Source organism: Scyliorhinus torazame, chromosome 19, assembly GCF_047496885.1.
Source record: "Scyliorhinus torazame isolate Kashiwa2021f chromosome 19, sScyTor2.1, whole genome shotgun sequence".
NCBI lineage: Eukaryota > Metazoa > Chordata > Chondrichthyes > Carcharhiniformes > Scyliorhinidae > Scyliorhinus > Scyliorhinus torazame.
In genome coordinates, this window is record NC_092725.1 from 59,348,405 (window position 1) to 59,367,352 (window position 18,948).

At 45.6% G+C, this 18,948-nt stretch overlaps 1 protein-coding gene across 1 annotated transcript in view; it reads right to left on the bottom strand.

The window, feature by feature from the left end:
• Positions 1–10,260: 10,260 nt before the first annotated feature.
• Positions 10,261–18,948, bottom strand: part of LOC140396154 (glucoside xylosyltransferase 1-like) — a 149,924-nt gene continuing 141,236 nt past the window's right edge. Inside the window, exon 8 of the mRNA XM_072484376.1 lies at positions 10,261–12,898. Within this exon, the coding sequence (XP_072340477.1) occupies positions 12,773–12,898 (126 nt within the window). The 3' untranslated portion in view covers positions 10,261–12,772. The remainder of the gene's footprint in view (positions 12,899–18,948) is intronic.

The window sequence follows — 18,948 nt, forward strand, 5'->3', positions numbered from 1 at the left end:
GTTCTAAGCTCAGTCTGCCTAATATCACCAAAATCGCTCACACGTCTCCCTGGGTTGTTTCCTCTTCAAGTCTATTAAAATGATGGAGCTAGATAATCTCTTTGTCGAGTGATCTGCTGCAAGGGATGTGGGCAAAAATGTTTGAACTTCTGATCAGTAAAAAAAGTGGGACAAGTGCCTAATCCCGGGTCTGTACATTCGGAGTAAGAACCAAGCAAGAATGGTGACCCTAAATAGATCAAAGCATGTCAAATTGAGGACTGGACAGAATAAATAGAGGAAGATGTGGGGGTCAATCAAAAATTGAAGAATCACAGGTACTAAATTCTGCTTCATCTAAAATCTCTCATCTACATTTAGTTGTGACTCACAAATTTTTATTAAACAGCAGAGATACTATGTTTAAGTCCAACTTCTTAACCCAGGCTCATCAGAGGGGCCTGATGTTGAATTCAGCAGAGCTTCGTCATTTAAGCGGTGCTCCACTTCCATCCATTCTTTGTATTCCTTTGTATTTTGACACACTTACTACCCATATGCTACAACATGATTGGAATTATGGATTCACAGTTAGGAACCGTATAAATCCAAAGTGAGCTTCAATTCCCAACCATGTTACTATTATTAATGAGCAGATCATTCAGAAACATTAATATAAGCCAGTTTCCAACAACATCACGTATATAAGTTGACAGGCTGCTTGCAATGGCCTGTACAAATCACAAGTTATTTTCACTCTGTCATTATGAATGCTGAACTCCACATCATTTTAACCCAAGTAAATAAATGTGGAGCTTGTCAACGTAATGAAGTTGGGGAGTTTCACCCCTGATTCTTCACAAAGTAAACAATGGGAGAGTTTTGTGTCCCCAGGGTGAGCCCAAGCCCCTGATTAGGCCATTTTTCATCCTAATCCAGATGGCTCCAGGTCATGCACATTCTTCAATGGATAATTCAGCAGTGAATCCACTGACAGTTTACACAGTAGTTTCCAAATTGGCCCCGAGAGGTAGGCCTCGTTTGTGCCAGGACCAATTCAGAATGCACAAATTTGTCAAGTTTACGTTAATTGTACAATGTCAACTTGATAGGTGCAGACGCGGAGCCTGCTCAATCTTCTGACTGACAATACAAATGGAACACACGGAGTTAATTATACAATCGCTGTTACCTCGTAACTAGGGCGACACCACTTTCTACAACCACAAGCTAGCTGTTGCACCACGTAATCAAATTTCATATCAGAACATTTGCTCTATTCAGTAAATCAAAGTAAACATGTAACATTCAATGAAAGATATTCAGGGGACCCCTTACTAAATTATATCGACACCATCACACAAAAAGCTCATCGTCACTAAATTTATGAAAATATGCAGGAAGGAAATGTTGCAATTGTATGAAGTCAAAAGGCACACGTACCCACCCAACTGCCCTCTGAAGAGTTCCAGCTATCTATTTGATTGTATCCAAATTGCTAGAAAAACAGTCCAACACCGCCTCGAGGGAACTAGGCATGAACAATAAATGCATGCCTTACCTGCAAGTTCATATTCCACGACTGAATAATAAAAAGACTAGGCTACAGGTCCATCATATTCCTTGGCGCAGTCCCTATAACATTTGACCCAGTGCTTATCTGACTGCATTTGACTGACCCCACCCAACTCATTACTATGAGGCAGCATGGTAGCACAAGTGGATAGCACTGTGGTTTCACAGCACCAGGGTCCCAGGTTCGATTCCCCGCTGGGTCGCTGTCTGTGCGGAGTCTGCACGTTCTCCCAGTGTCTGCGTGGGTTTCCTCCGGGTGCTCCGGTTTCCTCCCACAGTCCAAAGACGTGCAGGTTAGGTGGATTGGCCATGCTAAATTGCCCTTAGTGCCCAAAAGAGGTTAGGAGGGGTTATTGGGTTACGGGGATGGGGTGGAGGCGAGGGCTTAAGTGGATTGGTGTAGACTCGATGGGCCTCCTTCTGCACTGTATGTTCTATGATTGAACCCAGTCACTCATTGAATTTATTTATTTAATTCTGAACGTATTTTTCAAAATTGATTTGAATTTTGCGATTGTATAAATAAACCACCGATTGGACTCTGTTTTCAAGAGGTTTTTTTCTGACTCTGGACTTGAGAGTGAAGCACACACTAGAAGTTTCACTGTGTATGTGCTGAGAAATCAGATCTGATCAAACCAAGATGGAGGTATGGATGCTGTATTTTCATGATTATGTCCACGACTCTTCTTGCAAAACAGAAGCAAGAGTGAAATAAATGCAGGTTGGTCATAAAGTATTTTGATGTTTGAACAAATCACAGCAATGTAGATTGGGGTCTGCATTATAAAAGGATACAATGACCTCCATTACACGGTTTAACCACCAGTTGTAAATTTATCTGACATACCATCCATAAACTGCCAGACATTATATGAAGTGGGAGTGAACAGGTTTTTGTTCAAAGTTTATTACTGACTGTAAAACTAGATCAATTATTCAAAACAGGCTTATGGCCACTCGGCTATTCTAAACATATTACTGTCAGGTGATGTTAATATTTAAAATGTGCTAAAAATGTTCCATCTCCAGCGGTTATCCTTTACTTAGGAAAGTAAACTGTTAACACACTCCAATATAATTGTCTCATGCAAATTTATAGTTTCAAAATCAAGTGGACATTGCTCCTCTAAAGCAATTCCAAACCTATGTTACGACTATTCAACTCCTGCAACATAAAACACATGGCAAAGACTTCAAGGTCCACAGCGATATTAAGGCTGCAACATATAAATAGGGTAGCAGTATTTTTTTTTTTTTAAATTCTGATTAGTCCATGATCATTTTCCAATCAATAAATCTTGGCCACATTTTCTTGGTGGTGACTATATCCATTGTGTGCAGTATTATACAATAGCAGTGCACTGTCTGTATAGAGGTTGCTGTGAATGAAAGAACAGGCTGGATATCTTGAATTTCAATTGGAAATGTTACAACAAAGTATTAGATATGAACATTGGTTGTAGATAACTACGCTTAATATAGACATGCTCATAATAGATAATTGCATCTATTGACCAAATTCTGAAATTTTAGGAGTCAGTTTTGCAGTTTTAAATGGAGTTTGAACTTATACAGACAGAACTTTAATTAATAATCATTGTCGCAAATTGCTCATAAACCCATTCAATGTTAAATCACCCTTTTGCCATTTCATTGAGTGTTATTTTAAGTATTCATTCAGCCTGTCTTACATCCAGTTGTAAAATAAAGAGCCTTTTAGATGTAGTCAGGACTTGGTTTTATCTACCTTATGGTGTACTTGTTTTACCATCATACACAGCATCCTACACAGCTCTGTGCACTTAAGTGGACCAGCTGCTGTTAGACTCAACACACATTTCACTCACTGACACAGGTTCATATCTAAACAGGACTTGGCTGCATTCAGAGGCTTTTCACTATGGAGATAGCTATTCGGATTTTAGAGCTAACAGAAGTGTTTAATGGTTGGTGGTGGTTACTGACCAAACTGAAATGGCATTCAAGAAGTTATTCAAATATGGTTCACATCCAAAGATCCCAAGGAAGTTAGAGGTGCCAAAGGTAGTTTCCAAGAAGGCAGTACGGTGGCGCAGTGGGTTATCCCTGTTGCCTCACGGCGCCGCGGTCCCAAGTTTGATCCCGGCTCTGGGTCACTGTCCATGTGGAGTTTGCACATTATCCACTTGTTTGCGTGGGTTTCACCCCCACAACCCAAAGATGTGCAGGGTAGGTGGATTGGCCATGCTAAATTGCCCCTTAATTGGAAAAATGAATTGGATACTCTAAAAAAAAATTTTTTTTTTTTTTTTTTTAAAGATAGTTTCCCAGATACCAGAAGGAAAATTGTGCCTGTGGTTTGTACATTTGCAAACATGACTCCAATCTTCAAAAGTTCAAGAGGACATAGATAGGCAGGCAGGGTGGGTGGAGTTGAATATATATTAAGGAAATAAATTGTATCAATTACAGCAAAATCATAAATGGAGAAAAAAATAAGGCCTTTGTGTGTGGATGCACATGTCATTAATCATAATGGTTCAAGTAAAAATAGCCTTAGATTTTTGCATCTAGAGACATTTCCTACAGAAGCAAGGAGGCAATGTTGGAGCCATAAGATCTTTGCTGAAAGTATTGTGGCAGTCTTGACCCCTGAATCCGAGGAAGGATTCATGAACGTCACCAGGAATGAAGAATTGTACTTATGAAGCAAGACTTCAGATTTTTTTTAAATATTTTTATTAGGGTTTTAACATTTCACAACATATTTTACACAAGACAAAACAAAATATATATCTACAAGAATTTACAACCACTGTCGTTCAGGAAATAATTTACAAACAAACAGAGAAAAAAATAAAAGATAAATAAAGATGCTATTTAGCGCTTGCTGGGCCAGCGGTGGCCCGAGGTGTTCCCACTTGGCCATGTGGGGCCTGTGTTCCCCTGGGAGGGGACTTTTATGTAGCTACGGGAGAGTCCCTGTTCCCCCCCTCCCCCCAGTGATTGGCTACTGCTGAGTGACCTGCCCCCTCTCCCCCGCCCCTTTGGTTCCTTCCTGGCATTTAGTCGTGCTGGAGGTTGGGGGTGGGGCGTGTCCTTCAGATGCTCACTCTCTCATGTTGCCCTTCTGTCCATGCAATTCTCACCTCCTCTACCTGTCCTGATCTCCCTTTGGTACCTACAACGCATCTCCCCCCCTCACATTTCTCCCACCTCCTCCTCACCCCCTTGTTCTCCCCCATTCCCTTTCTGTTCCTTATTTCATGCCTTGTCCACCCACCTTTCCCCATCCCCCTCTCTGCTTTATTGGTTGCTGGTTACAAATAGGTCTCGTAACAGGTTAATGAACAACGTCCACGTTGTGTGGAAAGCTTCCTCCGATCCTCTAATGGTGTACTTTATTTTCTCTGGCCTGAGAAATTCCATCAGCCGGACGGTCAGTCTACAGCTTTGGTTGGTGCAGCTGACCCTCAGCCGCTGGCGGACAATCGGGGAGGCAAAGGCTGGGGTGTCAGCCCCCCTCCCCACGAAGAGCTCTGGCGTTCTGATGCCCCAAAGGTCACTACTAGTGGGCATGCCTCCATCCTCACTCTCATAACCTGGACATGGACATCCAGTACCCAACAAGTCTGGGGCTGGAGACACACATACACGCCGGGATTATTTTATCAACTGTGGCAAAAAGGGCCTTGGGGATGAAGATCAGGAGGGATCTGAACAGAAAGAGGAACCTGAGCAGCATATTCATCTTGATTGTTTGCACTCTCCCACTAAGGAGAGCAGAAGTGAGTCCCACCTCTGCAGGTCCCTTTTAACTTTCTCCGCCAGACACGTCAGATTCCACTTGTGGATCCATGTCCAGTTGTGGGCTGTTTGGATCCCCAGGTATCGGAATTTGGTCTGGGCTATTTTGAATTGCAGGCTCCACAGCTCTGCTCCTTCCCACTATGAGTTCACAGGGAAGATCTCACTCTTACTCAGGTTAACTCTGTCACCTGAGAAGGCTCCGAACTCCTTCAGGAGTTTCATTATCTCTTCATGCTGGCCAGGGTGGGTCGAGATGTAGAGGAGTAGGTCATCCACATAGGGTGAGCCTCTTGATCTCGGTCTCCCCTTTGGATTGCTCAGAGGGCAATCGCCTGTGTCTCGATTACCAGAGCGAACAGTTTCGGAGAAATGGGGCATCCCTGCCTCGTGCATCTGTGCAGTCGGAAGTATTTAGAGCTTGTGGTGTTTGTCCGTATGCTCACTATGGGAGTGCTGTACGGTAGTTTCACCCACATGGTGAACCCTGGCCAAAATCCAAACCATCCCAGCACCTCTAAGGTATTTCCATTCGAACCTGTCAAGGCCTTCCCTGCGTCCAGCGAGATGATCAACTCTGGTGTACACTCTCCGGATGATCACTTCAGCAGGCGCCTGATGTTCGCTGTTAATTGTCTGCCCCAGACAAAGCCCATCTGATCTTCCGCAACTACCTCTACCATGCATCTCTCCAGCTGCCTTGTCAGGGCATTCAGCAGGATCTTGGCGTCAGTATTCAGGAGTGATATAGTCTGAATGACCCACACTCCATCGGGTCTTTGTCTTTTTTAGGATTCAGTGATATTGAGGCCTGAGTTGGTGACAGGGTGCCCCGTACTAGTGAGTCAGTGAACATCTCCCACAGGTACAGGGCCAGTGCTTTGCAAATCATCATAGAATTTACAGTGCAGGAGGCCATTCGGCCTATCAAGTCTGCACCGGCTCTGGGAAAGAGCACCCTACCCACGGTCAGCACCTCCACACTATCCCCATAACCCAGTAACCCCACCCAACACTAAGGGCAATTTTGGACACTAAGGGCAATTTATCATGGCCAATCCAACTAACCTGCACATCTTTGGACTGTGGGAGGAAACCGGAGCACCCGGAGGAAACCCACGCACACACGGGGAAATGTGCAGACTCCGCACAGACAGTGACCCAAGCCGGAATCGAACCTGGGACCCTGGAGCTGTGAAGCAATTGTGCTATCCACAATGCTATCTTTTGTAGAGGTCCATTGGGAGTCTGTCCAACCCCAGCACCTTCTCCGTCTGCATGGAGCTAATGCACTCCATGACTTCCCCAGAGTATTAATGGTGCCTCCAAGCCCCATCTCCCTTCTTCCCCCATGACCGCCATGTCCAGTCTGTCGAGGAACTGCTTTATCTTCGAGTCCCCGCCTGGAGCTCGGAAGTGTACAGCTCTTGGTAGAAGGTTGCAAAGGCCTCATTAATCTCCGCTGGCGTTAGTCGTGGGGGGAAAACTCATGAAAAAGAGTATTATTAAAGATTATGGGCAATAAGTAAGAAAATTATAAAATCACTACAGTGCAGGAGGCTATTCGGCCCACCGGGGCTGCACCGGCCACCTGAAAGAACACCCTAACTATGCCCAATCCTCCACCCTATCCTGATAACCCCACATAGGGGAAATCCACCTAACCTGCACATCTTTAGGCTGTGGGAGGAAACCGGAGCACCCAGTGAAAACCCACGCAGACAGGGGAAGAATGCGCAAACTCCACAGTGGCAACAGTGCTAACCCGTGCTACCATGCCACCCCGAGACTGTGATTAGATTAGGGCTTATGTGGAGGAAATCATTGCTGCAGATGTAAAAGAGTCCAGTTGTGTTACGACATTCTGGTTAAAATTTGATTTGTTCCTTTTTTCAGATGTGAGGGCTGCAATTCACAAGCCGTCCAAGGCCTATCCTGTTGAGGCACGCAGCACACAAACATCATGCTCCTTCCACAATTGTAGCGTTCAGTGGAGCCTTGCTGCTGGCTAGCTGAATGCAGTTGGACCATCAGAGTACATAGCTGGCACATATTCCAGCTAGTCTGCAACCCCAAAATGACAGCTTGCCTCTCAGAAAGGGGAGCTACGCTGATTGGCTATTGCTGACTATCTGTGCAGGAATTGGCTGTAAAGGGAAGCATGCCAAATGGGACAACAGGAAGGGTTCCCAGGTTCGGAGACCTGGCACTGGCTGCCTTAATTCAGGACATTGAAAGGAAGAGAGCGGGTCCAAGTGGCCCTCAAGGACTATGCGCCCCCATACCCATCAACAATGCCAGCCTTTCTTAACGGACATAACCACGCAGAGCAGAGAACCAGATGGAGACAGGCCCGTCTGCAACGCTTAAACTCGCTGTAACAGAATTCACTACATTCTGTGCCACTGAGACCATTCAAGACTACGACTATGTTCCTGTTAATGGTCCTTTTCACATTCCTCCTCATCCTATCCTGCTATCTGTGAAGTGAAAGCTACAGATAGAGTGCCATTGAACTTGGTGCTTTCTATTCCAACCCACTTTCCTCCCTTGATCCTCCCTTACTCATTTTCTGCTTTGTTACTGATGGATCTCTGTGTCTATTCGGAACCCTGGTTATGCGTTATCCCTTCTTAGTTCCCAAATAACAGATTCCAGGCTGTGCTTTTTGGCAAAGTTTCATTGAACTTTATTGTCAGCTTTAGTGTCTCGGGTAAACTTTGGTTGTCAAGACAAAATTAGGTCAGATTGTTTGTCTTTAGCGAATACAGTGGTTGAGTTTAAAATACAAATCATGGTAATTCTTCAAATCATAATACACAGTATAAAAAGACTGAGTGATTTAAACAAAAGAAAGATGGCGATAGCAAAAGCAAGCAGCAAAGACATAGATTTCATAGAGAGAGAGAGAGAGTGATATCACGGAATGGATTTTTCCATCCCGACAATTGATTTTTAAGATCATTATCTTAAAGTTGCGCCTTCTTTACATCTCCGATTGGCTTTAACTAATTTATAATCCACTCAATTCGATCGAAGTGTCTGTCAATTTTGAGAGATATGTATTTAAATACATCGTGAATTTCTCACACAATCGCTTGCCAATTTTCCGATTTATCGATACCTGCATCGCCGTCAGGGCATTATGACTTTAGACTGTGTATTACTATGGAAACGGAACTGTCCAGGCTTGGGAAAGTAGCTGCATACAATAGAGTCTTTTGGGCCAGTTGATGTCACTGGCCTTGGATTCTCTAGCAAGCCTGCAAATGTTAAAATCTAGTTTTAATGAACGAAAATTAAAATGTATGATCTGGATTAACCCTTAATTTGTCTCCAGCTATAGTTACACTGAATGAGTTCTCATTTAAACCTCTTGTATCGGACTAGAATAGTCAATTTCTATCAGTTATCAAGGACCTTGTCATTTGGTGAGCCATGGTGTCCCATGAGGAAAGGGAAAGAGCTGCCATAGACCTCGAATGAAGAAGCACCACCAGTTAATCAGACGCTCGCAGCCACGAGCTCTAATGCTATCACAGCATGTTTTAGACGGTAATACAGCAATATGAACAGCATATGATGAGTCACTGAGCAGAAGTTGGTTCCAACCAGGATAGAGAAAGAGTAGCTCACCTACCAACATCCCAGAAGTCACACACAAGTTGTCACAATGGATTCATCATGGGATGCCTATGGAAGAATGCATGCACCAAGATGCTTGGCGCATTGGCAAGACTGTCAGACAGCATTGTTACTGCCAAGCAGATTAGAAGAATCAGGCTACAACACGGCACAGATTATCAGGCAGAGCTTGGAGCATATCCATTCCAAGAGTTGAAGTGGTGACTAATTCTCTAACTGGGGATCCAGCTGTGATACATTTGTTAACGGGTGTCTTAGAGACTGAGGGCCCAAGAGAGGCTATTGTGAAGTAAAATGTTGTCAGCCTATGTGTGAAACTGATGTTGGATGATGTCTCTAAGGGCCAACATGCAGATTAAAACTAATTCAGGGACAAGGATAGATTCTTGGGAACGTCATAGGTGATGGTGTAGGAGCAGTAAGAGAAACTATTGGAGGCAATTCCCGGATTACAGCTGTACAGATAAGAATGGAATCCAGTGAGTGCAGACCCACACAGCTGGACAATGGACTTGCAGCATTAGAGGGGAATGATAAAGTCAACTATGTAAAGAACTGTAGCTGGGTAAAGGAGGATATGGAGGGATTAACGGTTGTTTCGATATTGAGATCGGCACAAAAACTTGATTGGAAAGATTCAAACAAGGTGTTCTGGAAAAGGTGGGTGTGGATGATGGCAGAAGGAGATATAGTCTGCAAGGACATAATGGTTAACTTTTTTCAGAGAATTGATGATGGCAGATTGAAGAAGAGGGGTACAGTAGCTGATGAGTGAGAACTGTTAACACTATCAACTAACATAGGAGTCATGAAGAGGTGGTTAGCAATTTAGTGAGAATACAATCAAGAGAATAGGGAAATGGTCTCATGGACGAGGCGAGCTCAGAGAGGGCATGAGGGTAGAAAGCAGAGAAACTGCAGAAAGATGAAAATGCAAAGCGAGGGCAGAGGAAAGTTTAAGCCAAGATAATATGCTGCCGAAACCATTACCTCTAGACTATTCCAATGCACTCCAAGCCTGCCTCCCATCCTCCACCCTTCATAGATTATCATAGAATTTACAGTGCAGAAGGAGGCCATTCGGCCCATCGAGTCTGCACTGGCTCTTGGAAAGAGCACCCTACCCAAGGTCAACACCGCCACCCTATCACCATAATCCAGTAACCCCACCCAACGCTAAGGGCAATTTTGGACACTAAGGGCAATTTATCATGGCCAATCCACCTAACCTGCACATCTTTGGACTGTGGGAGGAAACCGGAGCACCCGGAGGAAACCCACGCACACACGGGGAGGACGTGCAGACTCCGCACAGACAGTGACCCAAGCTGGAATCGAACCTGGGACCCTGGAGCTGTGAAGCAATTGTGCTATCCACAAGGCTACCGTGCTGCCCTTCCTAGTTTTAAATTCACCAGATCGCATCCAAAATTCACCCAATCTCTTATGACTATCTACAGCCCTTGTTGATCCCCAAATTTCTTTCTCTGTCAGTCTGGCCTCAATAAAAGTTGAGATGGATTCGCACGTAAAAAGAAGTTATTTATTTAGCTTGCAAGCTTAAATCATCTTACAGAAACGTAAGAGACATCCAGCCTCTTACACTCCAGAAAACGACTGAACTAAAAGACAAAGGGATCTCTGCAAAATCAATTCAAATGGTATCAAGTTTCACATACTCGACGGACATAGGTCAGCCTATGTCCCTCCTGACCTGTTTGATCTATTCTGATTGGCTCACTTCCAATCCCTTTCTCTGGCCCCTATCAATGCAGCATCACTCTCATAGACACACCTCTTCCTGCTTTTTCCATGCGGTCTCAAATCCCTTTGTCCCTAACTGCCAGAATCAAAGTGGCTTATTTCTACATTACATTAACTAATATCTCTAAAGTAACTATTTTATATCACATTCGTCATTCCCTCCTTTTATCATTCCATAATAACCGAACTATCCAATCCATAGCTACGGTTCCTCATCTAAAAAGATCCGTCGCTGCATTTCCAATTCCTGTCTTAGCCCCCCTTCATCTGCCTCACCCTCATGGATTTTAACAGTTAAAAATTTTTTTTCGGTGATTGGGGCGGTGATCTGATCTAGTGCACCCCGCATTCTACCCATCACACATTTAAGGATGGCCAGGCCCACAAAGATGCAGCCGATAGCTACCACTAGATACATGGCCATATTTATCAACCAGTCCTTCCATCCTCCAAATCCCCAGTTACCCCAAGAGCCAGGATCCTGCATCCCGTCCAAGTGATCCCGTATGCGATCCATAAATTTAGTGATGTTAGCGGTCAAGTCCTGAACCCCCATGATACACTTGCCCTGCACTATGGCGCATACCCCACCCTCACGGGCCAGAGGATAGTCAAGAGCATATCGGTTCTGCATTGCAAACAACCGTAGCTGAGACAACTCCTTAGTTATTGCCCCGAGGGCTCCCAAGGTTTCATTTCCCAAGATGGTAAGGCCGCAAATAAAATAATTCCGATCACTAACAGCCAAGGAACCCCCCACACCTCCCAGTGTCAATACGCTCAGAATGCCCCACCCGGCTGAGTGGCCCCGGTTGGGTGCAAGAACCTGAGGTTTTTTCCAGTTCTCGCAAAATTCAGCAGAGACTGCCCGGCGTGCTAACTGATTATGCAGTTTCCACGCCGAAGGGCAGGGGACTGTGGTAGGGACTAGAGTCCCTATAGCAATTCGGCGGGGAAATGGGGGTGATAAAACGTTGGTCGCCGTACCATTAAATAAAAAGTAGTATCCTTGTTCCGTGTGGAGACTAGAATCACAATCAGCATATCGGTTGCGTAAGGACCTCCCAGTAGCCCAGTTTATCCAACTTTGAAATGCCCATTCGGGCCGCCCAGCAATGCGGAAAGCCCTAGTCCCAACAGTGATATGAGAGACATTCGCCCAGCCACAGAGGAGCTGGAGGCCGGCGTTCAATGGAACGCAAGTGGTGTTGTATGGCACCTCCTGTCCGTACAGGTGGGAAACAGACATGTTATATTTGTGTCCACCTCTACCAGCAAACAGCCATATCCTTCACTGCTGAAGCAATTCTCGTACGACCGGGAATCCCTATTGGGAGTGAAGTGGCTAGGTATGTACGCCCTCCACCGTCGCAGCCTATCGTACTGTGAATGGGAATTATCCCGAGGAAGGGGAAGGCAAATAGCCGGTGGTGCTGAATCCGGATCGTAAGGAAGAGTGACTTGCTCGGGCAATGGCTCGGAATGCTGACAATGAACCACCGTTTGGGGAGTGCCCCAAAGCGGTGAAACAGAAAATAACCTAGACACCGCTGCGGGGTTTGGGTAGCAGACAACCCGTCCCTGGCCATACAGACGGTGGTAAATCTGGTAGAAGAGATTCATACTACCCGGGTTTTCCTCAGTTTGGCCTTTAATTAACTTAAGTGTATCTCCCGGTAACCTACGTTCTAGCTGTACTTCCCTTCTCATACGTCCCGTCCTCTCTCTAGTCCCTTTCTCTTTCTCATGGTCTCTTCCTACACTCTTCTGACAGCCTGATGTTACCTTTATTGTACCACTTTTAACACATCCAAAATCAAATTTACATGTATTCCAAAAACAAGGCAATGTCCATATAATGTTCCCTTCCCATCGCCGGGACCGGTGCAGCTGCTTCATGACTCCTGCATTCTCCTTAACTTTGATGACCTTCCATGAGTCGATACCATGTCCTCGTATATGGGGGCAGCGAAGAACATCACCTTTGCATAGGTGATGTATCCTTGTAGATTGGTTGGGGCTACACAGATACATAATATTCCCCTTTTCCATGTCCATCGCCAATAACACGCCAAGCGAAGTGAGGCCAAATATCAGACAGACGATGCGTAGCCACTCCATCATGCTCCACACCTGTAAAATAGCACTGGAGAAGGGAGGCAGGTTAGTATCCGACCTTTTACAGTAGTGGAGATGGACTCAATTTACAGTGATGTAGGTGGACCCAAGCACTTCGCCCCTCCACTTTAACTGCTGTGGGGGTGGTAAGGAGAACTTGGAAGGGCCCGTCCCATCGCGGCTCCGACCCCTTCCTAGTCCAATTTTTGACCATGACATAACTACCGGGCTGGACTGAAAGTGAGCTAGGTACTGGGGGCAATGGCTGGTGAGCCGCGCGGACTTGGCCATGGAGTTCCTTGAGCACTTGCGTAAGGGCTAGAACATAGGTGGTCATTTCTTCAGTCATCTGATGAAACTGAACCCGTCTGGGAACCTGCAGGCTCCAAGGAGTTCTAAGAGGCCTGCCATAAAGAATCTCGGCGGGAGAGAGCCGGGCTGGTCCCGCAGGTGTAACCCGCAGCTGGAAGAGGGCAACGGGGAGCAACTTAAGCCATGTCAGTCCCGTGTCTGCTCTTAATTTAGCCAATTCAGTTTTGAGGGTCTGATTGTGTCTCTCAACCAACCCGGCCGCCTGCGGTCTGTAAGCACAGTGTAACTGCTGGCGTATGCCCAACTGGGAGCAAAACTCCTTGTTAATTTGTCCAATAAAATGAGGCCCATTATCAGAACTTAACTGAGCTGGTATACCGTACTGGGGAATGATTTCCCTCATCAAGACTTTAACCACAGTAGCAGCTTTATTATCGATAGTCGGATACGCCTCGACCCATCTGCTGAACACATCCACAATGACCAAAACATATTTGTAACATTGACACCTTTCCAACTCAATGTAATCCATTTGGAGCGTCTCAAAGGGACCACTGGGCAACGGGGTTTGCCCCTTCCCACAAGGGATACCTTTTCCGGTGTTATATTGCTGACAAATCAAACACCGATTACTGATATTTTGGGCCAACCCCTGCATTTTAGGGTGCCACCAAGTGTCCAGCAAAAAATCACTAGTCCCTCGAGCCCCACAATGAGTTGCAAAGTGTACACATTCAATGACCCATAAAGCCAGCACATCAGACATACAAGTCTGATGTGCAGGCGTGGTCCATAAAGAGGAAACAGAATCATATGTACAACCTAACCGTTTCCACATTTGTTTATCACTCTCAGGAGCGTCCTCCTGTAACCTTATGACGTCTTGGATGGTTGGCATTGGCTTGTCAGAAGCAGACATATTTATAGTAGATCGTTTAGTCTGACTTAACATTTTAGGCACCATCACTTGCTGAATTTGTGCGGCTGTGCGCGCTGCACGATCTGCTCGTTCATTACCAACGTCAACTGGGGTTGTACCATTCGTGTGGGCAGCACATTTAATAACGGAAATCTGCGCTGGCAGAAGGAGGGCCTGCAGTAGGTCATTAACTAAACCCCGGTTGGATATTTCTGTGCCTGCCGAGGTAAGGAATCCCCTATTCTTCCAGAGTTGTCCGAAGTCATGAACTACCCCGAAAGCATATCGGGAGTCAGTGTAGATATTTACCCGGCGATCTCCCCCAACTATACATGCACGGGTGAGGGCAAAAAGTTCGGCTTGTTGTGCTGAGTAAGGGGTCTGGAAAGCTGCCGCTTCTAAAATCAGACCATCCTGATCTATGATTGCATAACCGGACAGTCTCCGGCCAGTGGGGCTTACTAATGCACTGCCATCAACATACATAATCATGTCAGGTTGTTCTAACGGAATATCACTCAGATCGTCCCTTATTGTTGTAGTTTCCTGAATCAAGGCTAAACAGTCGTGACCAGGCGCATCCTCATGGACAGGGGGACCGCTAAGAAAAGAGGCTGGATTGATAGTGGTACAATATTTAAATGTCAGACGTGGATTGTTCAAAAGGTATATCTCATACCTATTCTGACGAGCTGCGGTAAGATGCTGAGTCTGCAGTTGCCCCAATAGTGCGATTACCGAGTGGGAGCTATACACCGTAATATCCTGTTGGAGAGTGATGTTGGCAGCAGCCTGCAAACTATTGTATATCGCTGCCAAGATCTGGGTGCAAACAGGGTGGCCCAACGCCACTGGGTCGAGTTTGGAAGAGTAATATGCTACGGGCCGGTGCTTGTCCCCATGTTGCTGGGTGAGTACCACTGTTGAACATCCTTCCAGAACAGTACAGTATATCTGGAATGGTCGGTCGTATAGGGGCCTACCGAGGGCCGGTAGGCTTGTCGGGCTTACCGAGGGCTTGTAGCAAGGCCTGCTTCAGGCAACGGAAGGCCTCGAGTGCCTCGGTGGTGAGAGTAAAGTTTCCCTCTTTACTCGTGTAAGGTGTCAGCAGCTTTGTATAGACAGCGATGTTTGGTATCCACTGCCGACAATAATTCACCATACCCAGCCAATGACGAACCTCCTTGGCTATTGTAGGGGCGGGGAATTGGCATATTGGTTCAATCCTACTGGGTTCGAGACTTCTTTCTGTGGCTGTAAGTAAAACTCCTAAGAACTTAACTTTTCTCTGAGCCACCAAGACCTTTGCTTGTGAAACAACATAACCCAACGAGGATAGGTGGTTCAATAATTGGATCACATCATCCCTATTACTGGGCTCGTCAGGACTTGCCACCAATATGTCATCTACATACTGCACTAGAGTGGAACCATGCTCCAATGTCAAGGCCTGGAGTTGGGTCTGCAGACATCTGGAGAAGAGTGTAGGTGAATTGACGAACCCCTGTGGCAGTCGGGTCCAGGTATACTGCTGCCCATTGTAAGTGAAGGCAAACAAATATTGACTTTCAGTCGCAAGTGGGAGGGCAAAGAAGGCGTGCTGAAGGTCAATTACGGCGAAGACCCGGGCTTGTGCTGGAATTTGAGCCAGTATGTGGGCAGGGTTAGGGACGAGAGTATGTAACGGCTGTGCGATGGCATTAATTGAACGTAAATCCTGTACTAATCGGTACTGGTCTGGTTTGGCTGGTTTAGGCACAGCAAGTATTGGGGTGTTACATTCTGATTGGCAAGGGACCAAAATACCCTGTTTCAACAGTTCTTGAATTAATTTATCTATTGATGGAGCAGCTTGAGATTTCAGGGGGCATTGCCGAATGGAAGGTAGCTTTGCATGATCCTTAATCATTACCTTGATAGGTGTAACATTTGTCTTTCCCACTTGTGATGGGTATTCCGCCCAGACCTGTGGATTGACATATTCCAACACATCATGTCCCCTGTGATGCTGCAGTCGAGTGTTAATCGTTTCAGGGACCTCAAAATATTTTATGGTAGTGCCGTCTGGCATGGCTTGAAGTGCGTAGTCTGTTGGATCTGAATGATCCACTGCCCTCCTGACCATTCGCCCCATATCCCTGGCATGGTACTGGTCATGGACCTGACGTGCAATATGAGGGCTTACCGAAGCTGACTGTGGCCATAAATGTGGTGATATTGTAACAAAATCGGCTGTACCTTCTTTTCCCGTGACTGTGGCTGTAACCTTGACTGGCCATTCGGTCTCAAGTAATGGCCGGTATTTGTCCTCCAACTCCCTGTTTCGTCCAGTTCTGTCATAGGCCAGGGTAACGTGATGCAGTGACTGTTCAACGTCTAACGTCCACCACTGGGGGGTGATAGAAATATAGCACTGTTGTCTCATCCTCCATGATGTAACCGTTACCCCCTCATCTCCGCATTCTAGCTGTAGCTGGAAGATACACAGTAAATCTCGGGCCAACAAGTTACAGTCCAATCCAGTAGTCACTACAAACTGATGTTCTGCAGACGTATTCTCGTAAGTGACTGTCACAGGTTCAGAAATAGGATACTCACACACCTGTCCTTGGAACCCTGATAATTGCTGCGTGTGGTCGGATATTGGTAATTTAAGTGTTGATTGCACAGAAGACATCGCTGCCCCTGTGTCGATTACAAATGAGTGATGTTGATCTCCTATCTGCAGAGAGATAATAGGTTCCCTGTCGGATTGGAGAGTCCTTATGGCTAAATTAGCTAGTCAATCCTGTGTTGGGAAAGGGTTTTCCTGGGAGAAGTCAGTGTATCTCATCTGTCCTCCCCTTGGTGGGTACCCTCTCCTTTGGGTCGAATAATCTCCTTCTACTGTCTGTCTTTTAAAGGGGCATTCCTGTTGCCAGTGATCTACACGGCCGCAATTAAAACATGCATTGCTCCCTCTATTTCTGCCCCGGCCTCGTCTTCCAGTAGACCAATGGCCCCTCAGAGGGGGCTGCGGTTGTAGAGCTGTTGATTCGTTCGGTGGACCATAAAAATGGGGTGAGGGTCCCTTTGGGTGGGTTTGGTATCCTCCTCTTCGCTGATCCACCCACCCAAAGTCACTATATTGGGGCTCCTGCTGGTAAACTACCATTTCTGCCGCTTGTTGGGGTCGCAGATCATCCTTTTTCATTACATACTCAGTCTTAACCTTTGTAACTGAGCCTCCTTCTTGGCCTACACCCTCCTTCCAGTAAAATCTGACTGCCCTTGCCATCTGGGAAGGGTTGTTCTCTGTCCAATTCATGTTATTACATTTCACAGCAGTAACCACAGAAGGTGGTAGGCAATGCATTAACATAGCACAGTATTGAGGGGAATTCTGACCATTTTGATACAGCAAATCGCCTGACTGCCCCCGGTAGATTTCATTAAAACGCTCCAGAAATTCCTCTGGCTCTTCAGTCTTCTTAGGTTTTAGGTCTAAGATAACAGAAAGATTTATGGGCCTTTGAAATGTGCTATTCAACGCATTTAAGATCTGTGTCCTTCTATCGTCGTCTAACGCATAGGCCTGCTGGAGTGCGGCATGACTAGCATAATTCAGGTGGTTAAGATAATTGCGGTACTCTGCTGGGGTTAAAATCTGCTGGACTAGGGCCCAGAGGTCCCTTGAATCAGCTTGATAAATTGAGATGGTAGTTCTCAATGAATCCACGAAGGCAGCAGGAAATTTTTTTCTATCTGGGATTGTAGTCATAATAGCCATCATCTCACTGGGTGTCCATGGGAAGTAAACGTCTATTGTGGGGTTCGCTGCCGCAGTCCCTGGATCGGGGTTTCGCATCTTCCTAATCGGTAACTGTCTCCGAATGTCACCAGGGGGCACTCTAGCTATTTCCCCTGGTTGTTCCAAGACTTCAGCATCTCTCCGTCACTAGGGGGCGTTCTTTCTCTTCAACCGAAGTTGTTTCAGCTTTCTTTGTTCCCAACTCTTGTGATTTCTCCTTAGTTTGGGGAGACTTAGGTGATATGTTTAATTGTTTCTGGTGAGCTTCAAGCCCCTCTCTCGCTGTCCGAGATCTTGTCCTAGAGCTAACTGGGCTTGTGGGACAAAGTTCCTTTTGCTCTTTCGGTTGTGAAGTTGGTAAATCAGGACCCACACTATCACCCAAAAGGGCTTGAGTTTCTGGCATATTTGAAATCTGGGGAGCAATGGCTGAGTATATATTATTGTACTCTGGTGGTTCTGGAATGAGCGCAGACCATACTATGGGTGCAGACGGAATTTTTACTGACTTTTCCGACTTATTGAATTTTTCTTCTTCTGACAATTCAAGGCCAGCCATTGAACTACGTAGTTCACCTCTTGTGTGACCCGGGTCCTTCCTGTCTCTATTTGCTCTTTTTTTAAATGCACATTCCTTTTTCAAGATCTGTAATGTTTTTAGGTTACCCTGTTCACTAATTGAAATCCCCATTTTAAGGGCGTTATCCTGCCAGCTGGACAACATAATCTTATCTTTTTCCTCTTGACAATATTGCCTCCATAATCCAATTAATTCTTTAGTTTTCATACCTTGATTTTTTTTCCATATCTGTCCCTGGATTTTCTTAACCATTTCTAGGTCTTTGGTTCCCCCTAGTGGCCATTCATCTCCCATTTTAGTTCTTAACTGTGCTGACAATTTTCTAAAGTCCTTCGCTTTGTCCGGATACTTATCACATAATATTTGCAGTGGCATGCCTGGATCATTTGTGCTATCCAAGGAATTTCCCATAATCTCAACTAGTCCTTGGAACTGCGTTTTTCCACCACTACAGTCCAAAGAAAATGTTTTAGCTTA